The 15,089-nt window shown below is 39.8% G+C and overlaps 1 protein-coding gene across 4 annotated transcripts in view; it reads right to left on the reverse strand.

Moving 5' to 3' along the window:
* LOC127369146 (E3 ubiquitin-protein ligase HECW1) overlaps positions 1–15,089 on the reverse strand; it is an 86,105-nt gene that overhangs the window by 7,629 nt on the left and 63,387 nt on the right. For all 4 annotated transcript variants that reach the window (XM_051410218.1, XM_051410216.1, XM_051410219.1 and 1 more), the window contains 15 exons: positions 14,871–14,977; positions 13,820–14,005; positions 12,596–12,730; positions 11,184–11,301; positions 10,970–11,066; positions 10,569–10,652; positions 10,340–10,446; positions 7,495–7,609; positions 6,401–6,514; positions 5,480–5,632; positions 4,294–4,392; positions 2,952–3,081; positions 2,648–2,794; positions 2,374–2,488; positions 1,542–1,740 (listed from right to left, as the gene is read on the reverse strand). In XM_051410218.1, coding sequence (XP_051266178.1) covers positions 1,542–1,740; positions 2,374–2,488; positions 2,648–2,794; positions 2,952–3,081; positions 4,294–4,392; positions 5,480–5,632; positions 6,401–6,514; positions 7,495–7,609; positions 10,340–10,446; positions 10,569–10,652; positions 10,970–11,066; positions 11,184–11,301; positions 12,596–12,730; positions 13,820–14,005; positions 14,871–14,977 — 1,906 coding nt within the window. The remainder of the gene's footprint in view (positions 1–1,541; positions 1,741–2,373; positions 2,489–2,647; positions 2,795–2,951; positions 3,082–4,293; positions 4,393–5,479; positions 5,633–6,400; positions 6,515–7,494; positions 7,610–10,339; positions 10,447–10,568; positions 10,653–10,969; positions 11,067–11,183; positions 11,302–12,595; positions 12,731–13,819; positions 14,006–14,870; positions 14,978–15,089) is intronic.

Here is a 15,089-nt window from a genome sequence, read left to right on the forward strand (position 1 = left end):
ACGAGAATAAAATCGTAATAATACGAGAATAATGTAATAATTATACAAGAAAAAAAGTTGTTTTAATGAGAAAAAAGCTTCGATATAGTTATCAAGATCTGACGTGACCAACTCAACCAAACAGCAGCCTCAGCCTGAGCCCAGCAGTCGCTGTTTGTCTCAGTCGTACCGTACAGTCAACAGGTAAGCTAATGTATTGATAATTTCATCGTTGACAGTTCTCATAAAACTACGACTTTATTCTCGCAATATTATGACTTTATTCTCGAATGTTACGATTTTATTCTCATAATGTTACGACTTTATTCTTGCAATATTATGACTTTATTCTCGTAATATTACGACTTTATTCTCGTAATGTTATGACTTTATTCTCGTAATGTTACAACTTAGTTCTCGTAGACCTAATATTACGACTTTATTCTCGTAATATTACGACTTTATTCTCGTAATATTACGACTTTATTCTCGTAGACCTAATATTATGACTTTATTCTCATAATATTATGACTTTATTTTCGTAATTTCACCCCCCAAAATTTTTTTTTTCTCTTAGTATGGCCCTAATACTCCATCGTAGTAGTATTCAGTACACAGTATCTACCTCAAGCTTATAAGCGTTAGCTAACATTAGCCCCCATAAGCTACTGGCCACAACCGACCAAGTAAAGCTGAAGCAGCAAAACCTCTGAATGTATTGAACTGAAGTTTTGTAGCTTATTACTTTTTTAATTTGTAAGAGAAAGACTATTCCTTCTTTCAAAAGTTACACAGCTCCACTTTACACCACCTTGGCTGTGATGCTGAAGCTTCCACTGTCCACAAAGTCACACTCTTGCACCTTTCCTGCTCTGCAGTGAAACCTGAGCCCTGCTCTCTGTTTCTGCTGAGCATGCTTACATTTTTCACTGCTCTTTGCCAAGTTAATGTTCCACTGTAAGGTCAGAGCTACACACCTTTCACAATATCAGAGGAGGGAAAACACCAAAATAGCTGTTGTGCTGAGCTGGTGCACTGTAGTGAACAGATGTAGACAATGTCACAGCATTTACATTGCTTACATCACCAGCATTACAAGCTTCAAGTGGCATTAATGAAAGAATATATATCAAAGCACAATGTTGCTACATTTTGGAGGTGGCAGGCGGTTTTAATTATATCACCAGCCACGTACACTTCACAGTCACAAAAATAATGTTACCTCTTGAATATCACAAAAAATGCAGAAAACATCCTCAAAATGTGTTTAATCCCAAGGAAGTATACATTTACCAGATCCAATGGTTTGTATGAGAGCAGAGGAATGATTTAAGCTTAAGAGACAACTTGTCAAATTGTTTTGTTTTGTATTTCATTCATAAGTTGACTCGTGGGAAACAATTAATTCAGGTCTCGAACTACTCAAACTGCAACACGTAGTCGATTAATCAATTAATAGAAAAAGTAACCAAAAAAATAATCTCCAACTGTTTTTCAAATGTATTAATCATACAGGCAATTGTTTTATGCAAAAATATGTTGTGTTACACTGCCTTAGATACCTGGGTAGTGATGTGACTTTGCCCCACTTCTCAATGCAGAAGCGGCGTAGGCCGTTGGATCCCCGCAGTGCGGCGAAGCCTTCGTAGGGCACGCTGGATGTCCCGGTGACAAACTGCAGCAGGCGGAGACGCTGCTCATTGTTGAAGCGCTCCACAGCGGCCCAGAACCACCGCATCACTATGTGACCATCATGGTAACCTAGTGGTTGGGAGTCAGTTAACATGTGAATCAACTCAGGTTAAGAGCTTTGAAAAAGAAGAATCTCAATAAAGTAAAAAGGCCTTGTTTCTGGGAAATGAGTCTTGTTTGCTTTCATGTTATATTACGTTACGTTATGTTATTATTATTATTTTTTATTGTTATGTATTTTGTTGTTACTTCTCATCAGTCACTGATAGTTGCACCCTTTGTATAAATTTAAAACATCCTTTCTTAGGAAGTGTGATTCTGTCTTGGACAGTAAACCTCAGTTGAATACAGTATCTTCCATGTGTTACTAATAAAGTTCCAGTTCTCCTTCAAAATTGTTTAGGAAGGACATAAGACGTCTTCTTGTCTTTTACAATTCAACTGAAACCAATTTTTTTTGTTTGTTGAGTTTGTTGACTTTCGAGCTTTGTTTAATGCACCTCATGTTCTACCTCAGACTGTTTAACTAGTGTAGACATTAGTGGACTGTGTATGCAAATTAACATATAGGCCGACTTGTAAATATTCTCATTGACATCCGTAATAAATGGTCAATATTTATTATATTTATAATATAAACAGCAAGGCAAATAACAGAAACATACATAGAGAGTTTACATACGGTTTTATATACACACACACCTCCTCTGTACTCCGTGTTGCTCCTCCAGTCGCTGAGGTCGATCTCTACCGTACCGGCGATAACCAGCTCTAGCTCCCGTGCGTCGAACACAGACACCAGCCTGGAGTCTACCACCTGGTAAGGTGTTGACATTGTGTTTGAGTGATTCACTATAGATTATGACTTGATAAAAAATAAAAATGGGTTCCCAGCTAGTGTTAACCTTCTAATAATGTCGATAAAAAGATTTTATGGTGTTGTGTACTGTCTGAGAACAGAAACCTTGCTGTTTACCTCGTAGAAGCCTCTGACCAGCGCCTCTGTCTGCTGCACCACTCCTCTCTCCACCCTCCACTTGGCCATTCGCTCTATATAATCCTTCTTGTTCTTCTCAGTCACCTGGAGGTGGGAGCCGCCTGACTTTAGCTCCCGCTCCGTCACCTAGCAACACAGGAGGTACTGGGTCTAGTTAGCAGCGTAAGTCATCAAAGCAGTACAGTGAAAGCTTGTCAATGCGCAAATACATACGTTATATTAAAGATCACATGCATGTGTTTTAGAGTTGACATGTCTAGCCGATCCACAGACACACACTGACCTGGCCGAAGACCTCCTCATTGACAGTGAAGGTGAGGTCCAGGATGTCAGTGATGTCGTTGTCTTTCATCCACTGCAGAGACTGGTGGAACTCCTCGTCCAGATATTCCAGATCAGACAGGTCTGTCGGCCTGAGGGACACGCAGAGTTGTGTCAGCTTTTTTGAAAATAACAGAGTTTTAGAGCTTTTGCAAAAAAACACAAGTGTTCGGATCCAAATGAGTTCACGGGAACTGTTTGCAACCAAGTTAATAGTAAAGAAACAAACATTGACTAAGGCACAATTCCTCCCACATAGCAAAACCAAGTCAGTCAGTCAGTCAGTCAGTCAGTCAATTAGTCAGTCAATCAATCAATTAGACTTTATTTGTATAGCACTTTTGATACAAGCAAAATGTAACACCAAGTGCTTCACAGATCAAAACCTTTCCGTTCTCTCTGTAATAACAAAAATGTAATTTAAGTTGTAAAAAATAAGTCCTAACTTTTCCTACTACCGTAGTGCTTGTGTATTGTAACAGGTCCCTGTAAACTGAATGCAATTCACGTACTATTGGTTTCATGCAAAGGTTTGGGACATACTTAAAAACTTGCCAACCTCCAGACATCACAGCCTAAATCAGTAGAGCAGACTTAACAAGGTAATCTTTCCAATGACATTGCTGATTTTTCACAGGCATGTTAATCTAATAATAACCTCTCAATCATGGTTATCGTGATAAAGTTTCGGAGCAGTAACTCACTCACTAACTCCTGCCTACACACAGTGCGAGAGGAGGCGGAGAAACACTGATTGATCAGTCTGTCGACTTTACACTTGAAAACCATTGCCAAAATAAGAGTGCTGAAACTTGTCTGGTCCAAGATAGGGCCAGAATAGGGCCAGCTATGGTCACACAGTTGGCTGAGATAAGGCTATGTCACAGGCCATTTGTGGCTACCCACATGTGGACTCTAATTCATTGCTGTATTTAGGACGAGTGTATGAGCCAGACCAGTTTGGCTATGTGGGCTAAATATTTAACATATAGAAGAGCTTGTTCATTCTTTTTCAACACAGCAGCTGGTTCCCCCCACACTAAATTCCCATAGTCAGATTTTTTAAAAGATATCCTAAATGTTCTTCAAAAAATGGGTAATAACAATATAATAACATTATGTTATGGCGATCAGTTTTGGGGTTTTTTCAACTTCTCAGAGCACTATTTTATCAGTTTGGTATGATGGATTTCTAAGAATACTTCAATACCCATTTCCATACCCATCTGTTGTTTTAACCCCTGACAGAATTAAATAATACATGATAAATGTCATGGTATGTGTGAGTGTGTGTGTGCACTGACTGTCGGAGCAGGGCCTTGTAGAACGGTCTAGTGAAGAAAGCATCCAGCAGGTACTGATGGATTAGAGCCAGACCCAGGATACGACCACTGAAACGGAACCTGGAAACACACACACACACAGACACACACAGTTGAATCAGTTGAACAAAATGTTGATGATGTGAAAGTCTAGACTACACCATAACATAAAAAAGACGGTAAACATTTTGAAAAAAACATTTTCTAACTTAACTGACCAAGTCATGTTAGAATCTGTCTGTTGAGAATGTTCTTTCTTTTTTTCAACTTTATCTTTATTGGGGGTTTTTTTTGGAAGATAATTACACAGGGTAGAAAATGAGAAGAGAAATGAACTGAGCTTATGAGGAGCAACAGGTCTACCATCTATTAAGACAACATCACTTTTCTTTCATTAAACCTTCCTAGCCTTTTTCACAACACTCGTCAAGCCATTGTTTGTAATCTGGTGCTTCAGTCTGGAGCCAGTTCATTGTGATGGCATTCTTTCTAGCAGCTAGGAGAATCTTGACCACGTATTAACATATACTACTACAAAGCACAGCACTGGCACAACTGTGGATTACAGTATACTTGTACAAGTTCAAACACCCTCAAACGATGTGAGTATGTGGCCCTCTGAAGGAGCCGTGCCCCCTGAAGGGTCTGCACCACTGTGTGTGGTATAGCCATGTGATAAGCCTGTACGGTGCACTTCCATCACCTCTGGTAGACTAAGCACATACATACTGACAACGCCGAATTCTACAACAGGGCTACACCTCGATGCATCAGCAATCCAACGTCAGTATGCTTGATGTCTGCCAGAGCGATTGTTTTTAAAACAATCCACAAAGGAGAAGCAACAGCATCTCAGAGAGCTCTCATTGGCACCGGGCAGTGGGTCAATGTCCGACTGTACTGTAAGTAGATCTCTTGTACTATTCCCAGAAAATCTATTTTCTCTTTCTTTACACTTCTGCTTAGATCCACGTCTGAACTGCTCAATGGAAATTTAAAAAAACAGCGCAATCCAGCACACCTGTGTATATATACCTGTGTGTGTCAGTACAACTGGTGTGTCTAAATAATGATCCACATAATCTGACAGGTGGGGACTATCCCTGTATATATGGAATATGTAGCTGGGTTCAGATCTCGCTATTGTTTGTATTCCTGCACAGCTTACCATTCCAGATGGTTCTCAACAAACGCCGACATGGGGCTGATTTGAACGGTGTATGTATCGTTAGCCGAGTATTCAAACAGACCATAGTATGGATTGAACAACTCCTGAGACAAGAGGAAGAAGAACTCTCTGGACGGACCACTGTAGTCCAATCTGACGAGACAAGAAGACAGAGAAGACACATTTTTTACACATTTGGTCCGTAGTATATTTAAACTGAAAATAAATAGTTTATGCACCCCACCACAATATATTTATGACAGAAAAACAGAAAAAGAAATAAACCAAGACTTCACTATGTTCACCAGCTAGTCTCTAACTGCCTGTTGCTTTTTCCACTTAAAAACAGCTACCTCCTGCTGCTGATGGAAACCAGGTTCATGAGAGTAGAGTTTCATACCAAAAAAACAAAACAGCCATTTAACATTTTACTTCATTTGATTCATTGTGTATATTAGTGCAGCTTAAAAATATTGTCAAAAAAGTACTAACAACAAGCATGTTCAATCACAAAGTGTTGGGCTTCAAATTTTTGTAAGAATTGCATTAATTCAATTCAATTCAATTAAATTTTATTTGTATAGCGCCAATTCATAACAGAAGTTATCTCAGGACACTTTTCAAATAGAGCAGGTCTAGACCGAACTCCTTAACATTAATTACAGAGACCCAACAGTACCACCATGAGCAAGCACTTGGCGACAAGGGCAAGGAAAAACTGCCTGTTAAAAGGCAGAAACCTAGGACAGATCCTTCGGCTCTAGGTGGGTGGTCGTCTGTCTCGACCAGTTGGGGTGAGAGAGAGAGAGAGAGAGAGAGAGAGAGAGAGGCAAGGGGCGAGAGAGAGAGAGCGAGAGACAGACATTACTGCACTGTAACACATTTAGCTGTTATATCACTGTATGTGTGTGTGTGTCTCACCCCTCCTCTCCTAGGAAAGTGACGTAGAGTTTGTTCCTCTGCAGCTCTTTGCGCGAGTACGCCATCACCTGGTTAAAGGTTCCCTCCAGCAAGTGTTCTCTCCTGATCAGCAACCTACAACAGCCAGGACAGCTCAGGCATCACACTGGGACAGTCCCCATAATGTGGACTAGGAATTTAAGTCCCTCCTGCACCCCTCCAAACATTTTCACCACGCAGACACCAAAAGAAAAGTCTATATGTTAAAAAAAACATTAAGGGCTAAAGGTGGTTTCAAAGTGTTCTCTATAAGGGCAGGAATTCAATTATGGTACAGTGAATTCCTCAGTTTTTCTATTAAAATTAATTCTATACTGGAACCCAAATTCCAAAAACACACTTTCATGGGACCTTGCCCCACTGTCCTCAATGGTAGCCATGGCCCTGTCTCCATGGACAAACCACAGTGAACATCTACTGAAATATTACTACTAGATACTATATATACTACATAAAATATGTAGTCTCACAGTCAATAAACATATTTGGGAGCAGATGATGATTATCTTCTAAATGTTAGGAGAGGAGAAAGCAGTGTGCACTGTATATGAAGATGGACAACATTTAGAGAGCTATCTAAATGTGAAGCAAAACATCTTGACAGCCCCCTGGTTTTAGCATTTGTCATAATGCCCACCCCCGCTATGTGATCTTATCACACTGATGTTGTTCAAGTGTTCATTTTCTGATAAGTTTGGTTTGAATGACTTATTTGAAGCTATAAAAGGGGGGTGTATGCCATGATTGACAGCTGAATCTTGCTTGTAATTGAGTCGGCCAGGTGTATGGGCGGGATCTCGATACTATGGCTTCAACCCTGATCACTATTGCGCAGACTCTGGATCCAAATCACCAGTGCAAGATGGCAGAGGCCCTTCAGTTTTGTACAGTGGGAGGGAGTCGACATATGTTGTCTGTCTTTATATATGCCAGTGTTCAGAACTCTGATCAGGATATTTATTAATACATCAACTGTAATTGTGACAACTGAATCATTCACTCTTATTTTGATGGTACAACAAGCTACTTCATGTACGTAATTTACAGAGTCTTACTTGATCTTGCCTGGTCCCTGGCCATACCCCTTGGCTTCTAACTTCCTGTAGAAGTTTCTTAGTTTGGCTTCAAAGTCTCTGCGGTAAGGAGCTGGAGCCCTGGCCCTCTGCAGGCCTTCACACACACACACACACACACACACACACACACACACACACACACACACACACACACACACACACACACAGACAGAACAAAAGCAAACACAGAAAAAAAGTTAACACAGTATATATATGTAGTTAAAACACTACCAAAGGGTATTTGTATAAAATTAAGTAGTTTTGAAGAGTTTTCTGACAAGAGGTAACAATTTCTTTCACACAATAGAGGAAGTACTAAGATCCTCTACTTAAAAGCACTAATGTCATATGTCAAAATACTATTACTATACCATTATAAATTCCTGCAAAAAAGAAAAAAAGTTCCTGCAATGAAAATGTAGAATTATTGAAAGTATAGAAAATGTAGAATTATTACTGCTCACTATGTGGAATGGCCCCATTCAGAAGGTTATGTTAATTTACTGTTGGATTATTATGACTGATGAGTTTACATTTTAGAAGAATTATAATGCTGCCACTCATCGAGTTGGAGCTGATTTTAACTACTCCCCATACCATTGGGTAGTTCAAATTACAATTATGCATTGTAAGGTGATGTGATGTTGTATGAACAAATGTAAGGTATGACTGATGAGTAAACTGAGTGATGATAAATAGACAAGATTTCAATATACCACACTCAGAAATGCAGTAAAATAGAAGTCTAGTAGTAGCCTGATATATGACAATCAGAATGAACGGACTTTTTTTAATGGCAGATATTTTGTCATGTCATAGCAGGAAAAGCAAAGGTGCAAATAAAATCATATAATAGCGGACCCATCCCATATTGGTTCAGCAGTTCCGGGGCCCTGCTGTTGTTTATACTGGCACTCTGACATGGTTAACTGGGTCACTGAGAGACGAAATGCTGACCTCATTAAGCTAGCTTGTACATGTGTACCTTTAGCCCAGAAAAGACCTGATATGTCACTGTTAATTGCACTGCCGGACACTATCCAATCCAGCCTTGGTTTAAAAGCTGAGCAGGTTCATAAATGACTCTTTCTGTTACCACTGTACACACTGTTCACTCTGCAGCTCAAATGTCTGTTACAATCTGAGTGTTACAATCACAGTTAAGGACCTGCTACAATTTAATGCCAAGCCTTGATGAATACAACAACCAAGAGTTCTCACTCTATCATCTCCCCTGGTAGACTGTGTTAGCTAGCTCCTTCGCAACTGCCTGGTACATCAGTGGCAAGACAGCAAGGCTAAGACATCATCGTCAGGCTAAGCCAATCAGAGGCCGAGGAGGGCAGGGTCATACATAGGATTTGTAAAGTCACTTCCTGTGCTTAGATATGCCATGTGTTAGGCACAAAAGACAACCATATTTTGAAGATGGTTAAAAAATAAAAGTGACAAATATATAGTGATAGCTTAGCTTAGCTAACGTTAGCAAAATGTCAGCTAACTAACAATTGATGTAAATTAGCTAGCTAGTTAGCAAGCGTTTTGCTAACATTAGCTATCTTAAGATGTGGCCATAGGAAAGGAGAAAGTTGACAGAGGTTCTGACTGAAGCTTGCTCAACTGTTATTTGAGCACAGAGCAAAAAGGGGCAGGACTTGGGGAGGAAGTGTCAATTGACCATTGAAGGCTCTTTCTTTAGCAGCAGTTCGGATGAGTTCACAACATTTCTCACTCTGTTTTTCCAGTTCAGGTTTTCACAAAGAAAAAAGCACAGCTAATGAATGAAACACAATTATAAGCCAGGCTTCCCTGCTGTGACCCAGTTTCTCTTTATAGAACCTCCCATCAATAACAGTGCATACCCCAATACACATACACACACACACACACACACACACGCTTGTGGCCTGCTTGAGGTCTACTGTTGCTCATTAAGATAACATTAGTGCACCCTAACATAGCACAGCAGGCTCTGTCAAACAGCACTGATAATCATTATGTGTGTGTGTGTGTGTGTGTGTGTGTGTGTGTGTGTGTGTGTGCCTGTGTGTGTATCTAATAGAATCCACAGAGTGCTTCAGATAGCTTGCTAGATTACTGTGTAGGACACCAGACTGTGTCCACTTCACTTGCATATGTGACTACTACATGGCCTCTGACAGGCAGGTAACACACACACAGGGGCAAAAAGCTTAATACATTTCTATGTGCCATCCTACTACAGTTTAGTTTTTCTGTCCCAGTTTTCTTAAAATGCAATTAAATACCTGTTTCACAATTATTTGGCTAGTTTTTCACTACGACATGAATTTTTCATGCTGTATTAAAACCAACATTTTCTTGCCAAGAAGATCCTTCTCAGGGCTCGTTTTAATGTGAAAGGCTGTCTGTCATGGCTGCCACCAGCTCATGTCAGGTTCTGCCCCCAGGCACTGATTGGATTTTCCATATTTTTTTCCATTTTGGCATTCACAACGTGTTCCCATCTGAAGGAAGATCCCTGTACCTCTAACAAATAACAGTGCTTTGTATTTATTGTTGGTAAGTCTAGGCTGCCCTCTACTGGTAAACGATGAAATGCAATACATCTCTTTACTTTGTTTTCTGTGTTGTGCGAAAGAGACCGTTCCCTGTTGTAAAGTATGTTCTGACTAATTGTCTGTAGGAAGAATATTTGAAGAAAATTACAAATGTGAGCTTGACAGCCGTCACCTTTCTGCTAGAACAACGATTATTACATTATTAACAAGCTCAGGAGTGTTTCATCTTTTCCTTTCACACACAGAACTCCAAATATTTGTGATGGGGCAGCTGGAGGACCTACCAGGAGAGTTCTGTGGTGAGGAGGCGGGGGAGCAGCGGGGAGAGAAGCTGAAGCCGGGGTGGATGGGGTGGGGCGGGACATACGACATGATTTCCTCTTCATATAAACTACAAAGGACACGGAAAAGCATAGAAGACATTATTTCTCGGCACCACGTGGACAGTTAGTTTAATTTTGTGAATTCAGTAATCTGAGACTTCCCTGCTGCTGGGTTTAGGGTGTTCTTTACCTTAACAGGATGACTAGGTCTGCGTCACACGACAGCTTCTCCACCCCCTGAGTCCCTTCGGTCCGAATGTAGTGGATTTTCTCCCTGGACAGTCGACAAGACAAAGCCCTTATCAGTTTATCAATCAATCATATAATGATTTGATTTCAAATTGTAAACAGAATTGAAGAGCAGTGATAATGTATATAGCACTTTTAGAACACAGCACCAGCAAACACAAAGATGGAATTAGGTAGAAAAAATTCTTAAACATCCATTTCAGTGGTCTAAATCAGACTGCTGAAGCATCACATTAGCTTCAGATATGCATTGTGGACTGGGGTGCCTTACAAAATACAGTATATATGCACAGCGGTGCTAAAAATCAAAGAAAACTTCAATATTTCTGAATCAAAGCGTACCTCAGTGCGTGGTTCCTGCTTAGGCTGGGCTGTCGCTCCTGCAACATGTCAAATATGTTGGGCTGTCGAAGGAACGCCACTATCTTGTCATTGTAAGCTAGTGAGAGAGAGACAGGAGCAGTCAGATATGAACACAGCCAGAGTAAGACTTCAAACAATGTATTAGGTTGACTGTGGCATCCAATCAATGATGAGATGTTCTGAGAGTGCCTACACGGGGCGGTCAGCTGTTGTGAGTCAGCAGCGTGATGCTGGCTTCGTATGGCGGCTACCAGGCTGTTTCCAGGCCGGGCCATCAGAGAGGCTCCACGACTCCTGGACACATCAGACGCCTGGGGACAAACACCAACAGGACAGTTTTCACAGAAAGACAGCAGTTCATGTAAACTCACTGACACCACACTCCTAGTTGCCTTCCCCCCATAATGCTTTGAAGCATGTAGACAGAAAGTATAATGGATTCAGTGAGTCATGCTGTGGGCTACCCTGGTAGCCCCATTTTTGAGCAGATTTTTCTTTTGGCAAACTGGCACCATTAAAAGTATTTTAGTAGTAAGTTAATTTGTCACTGAAGAAAATGTAAAACCTGATGACTATTAAATGATTAGTTGTCAACTATTAAATTAATCAATTGTTTTGAGTGTTTCTTTAAGAAAAAAATTCCAAATTGTCTGTTTTCAGCTTTGCAAATGTGAATATTATCTTTTCTTTTTCTACGTGGATTCATGGAGGTTTATTTACAATGGGAGTCAGAAAACAATGATATCCTTGGGAAATATAAGTCACACTGATTGAAAAATATTTAGCTTAAGTACCTAGATTGCCTCTGTGAGCTGTGTGCCACAGTCACTGCTGCGGTTTAATGTTGATAAGGGATCAAATGGAACTCCCCGGGCCATTGTTTAGTTTATCTTCGGACAGCTATTTACTACTGATCATTTCCACTCTAATGAATCTGATATTAGGATATTAGCAGGACACAGTCACCTAGCCTTCAGTATAAAGTAAATGCATCGGAAGTGCCAACAATGTCTCACTCCCAAATCGCGGAATACAGCCGCTTGGTCAGTTGTTAATTACAAAAGCTTTATTTTGAAAGTAACCAGACACTGCAGTTTTATTATTGATAACTTGCGGAGCCCTGCACATTCAGAAATGATGCGAGAGGGCTACCTAATATTTTCAGATTTTGAAGCAGTGTTTGAAGAGTTGGTGTTGAATGTGCACATTATCTAGCATTGCGGGTGTCACTGCACATTAGCATTCAAGCTGAACCTTTTGTTAATTTTGACTCATTCCCACATACATAGTACTGCAGCCAGAAATAGTCCAAAGCATCAGATGTGGATCAATAGTAAATAGTACCAAACAAATGCACTATTTCCTCCTATTTTAGTAATGTTTAATAAGAACTACAGTGCCCAGCCGTTTTAGGAAATAACTGAAACTAAAAATAGAACTATATATTAGTGAGCTGTTTAATTGGATTTATGTCTTCAGGAGGAACCAATGGGCTTGTGGCTGAGTACCATACAAGTGCACGGAGAGCATCTCCAACTACATTAAATGTGCTGCTTTTTATGCTACTAATAAATCTGTATTGATAGCACAGGTGTGTGTGAGTACCTCCCCAGCGCTGTAGCTGCGTAGTCTCTGCAGATGTTGCCTGTGGGCAAGGTGGCCGGGCAGCCGGCCGTTCTGCAGAGGAATGCGAGGGTCAATGAAGGTGGTGGCTCGACTGTTGTGGTCCACAAAGAAAGACTGAGAAACAGAAAACATAGAGAGATTTTAAATGTTCCTCCACATTAGAACACATTTGTCGAAATAAAACATTTTAATATAATTTGTATTCATTTTATTATTATTAGCCATTTTTCTTCATTATTTCTGCATTATATACTCCATTCTCAATTTCCCTCCATAAATACATCTGCAAATCAATTCACACACATCTTAATTTCCTCAAAACTATACTCAACCCGAATTTATAACATGACAGGCAGATTGTTGAATCATAAATGAACTATGTATCCTCCTTCCTTCTGTAATAGCCGTGCTTTCTGTTTCCTCTCAATATATTCTTTTTTTTAACTGAAACTTTAAGTGTACACAATGGGCCTTATGCAAGAACTGCTGGTACAAGCAGATGTGTTCTCATGTGGCACGTAGGAGTGGTTCAAGAGAATTTGTGACATTGTGACATCACTTTCCCTGTACTTTGAATTCTCTGAGGTCTAAACAAAACTGACAAGTGGTCCGGTCATGATTAGACTTGGCTCTTTCCAAAAAAAAAACAAAAAAAACTTTCACTTAAGAATCATAATGCCTTAAGCTGAATGATTTTGGAGCTTAAATATGAAACCAAATCACTAAAATCAAAAATATAACTAAAGCAGAGTTAATGCAAAATTAATAGTCTAATCTCCAGATCATCATCTTCATCGTGGATGTCAATTTACTGGGAGGTTTTGACTGAATGATTCTACTGGTGTATTCTGGTGCAGCAACCTCTACAGTTCACTTGTATGAGGCACCATATCTTGTTTTATATCTATTTTGTGTTTGTAAAAGTTCAAATTAAACAAAAGAATTGCTTTTTAATGCTGAATGTGCATTTGCTGGTTTCATATTCTGGCCTTTGAACACAGTATGTAACTTCAGCTGCACATGACTCTGACCTTCTGTAAGGTTCATTCACACTGCTTAAAACAACATAATAAAACATCTGAATGACTTCCAGTGCTTTGTTCATTTAGCTTTGCTAGCATTTCCAAGTATGAAACAGTTGTGACTGTAAAGTATGGACATCCATCCCCTCATTAAAGGGTCCTTCTACATTATGAAGCCTACCTTGCCCTGGGGGTCAGTCTTGATCTCCCAGCCTCGTGGCAGCTCCAGCTGAGTGTCTGCAAACTTGTTGAGGAAAACCACCAGGTCCCGGTTATGTTGGTAGCGCTCAAAGTTCCTGGCATCGCGACGCACCTTCAGGATCATGTGTTTCACGCAGCTGCTGCTGGTGAACATCCGGTAGGCGGCCTGGAGACACAGTTTTTTTCCCATGTTATAATAAGATATTTTCACAATACTAGTACCGTAGTAAAAGTATTCCCTTTATAACAAGACACTTATCTTGTAATATCATGATAACTTGTATTGTTGTAACCTAACAGTGTAACATAAATTAGCATGTTGTAACATAAATATTTCACAGAAGTTTCTAAATTTATATGAATATTCTACATTATTCTCTCTACTGTGTCTGAAGCTCTCAGCTCCAAGCCTGTTCATTTATACTGAAGACATAAATCTTTAAAAACAACTCACAAACCTATTGATTCATTTTATTTAAAAGGCTGAGTAATTTCCTAAAACAGCTGGCCACTTTAGTTTTTTACATTACTCAAACAGGAGGAAATAGTGCATTTCTTTGGGACTATTTTCAGCAGTGGATTAGGCAAGACGGTGTATGTGGCATTGAGTCAAAATACACGACAGTGTTTGTGTGTATTCATGGTAATGAACTGGAACATGTCACCCAGGGCAACAGTGTGGCTCCTTGATGTGTTTTTAATTGTTTTTGGGAAACAATGGAGCTCTATGGACAGAGAAAGAATATATATTCCCCTGTAATATAGTGTTTATTGTTATTTATAGTCAACTAAAACACGTAAAAGCAGCCATATGGCTAAAGTGGGACATCTGACATTGACCTCCAGTATGATGATTGCAATCCAATAAAGTACACAGTTTGTTGAAGAAATGATCAGCTTTACACTGGTTCTTTATAGGAAGGTGTAAAGTTTAAGAACTATAAAGCTCTAATTTAGCACAATGTACTGTATATAGGCAAAGCTGTGTGTGTGTGTGTGTGTGTTTTTTTTTTTTTTGTGTGTGTACTCACATAGTTACTGTGCAACACTGTGAAGAATTCTGGGTGTGTGATGAACTTGACAGCAGGTGATTGGAGGAGATGGCTGATCTTCTGGTGATTGACAGGGGAGGCGGGGCCTGCAGACAGACAGCGACTCACTTTTTCTGTGTAGTATTTTTAAGCAGTTTACTGAAGTAGGTTTTGAGTGAGGTATTATTTACGATTAATGAATAAGTTAATTCATATCAT

This window comes from Dicentrarchus labrax, unplaced genomic scaffold (genome assembly GCF_905237075.1).
Source record: "Dicentrarchus labrax unplaced genomic scaffold, dlabrax2021, whole genome shotgun sequence".
NCBI lineage: Eukaryota > Metazoa > Chordata > Actinopteri > Moronidae > Dicentrarchus > Dicentrarchus labrax.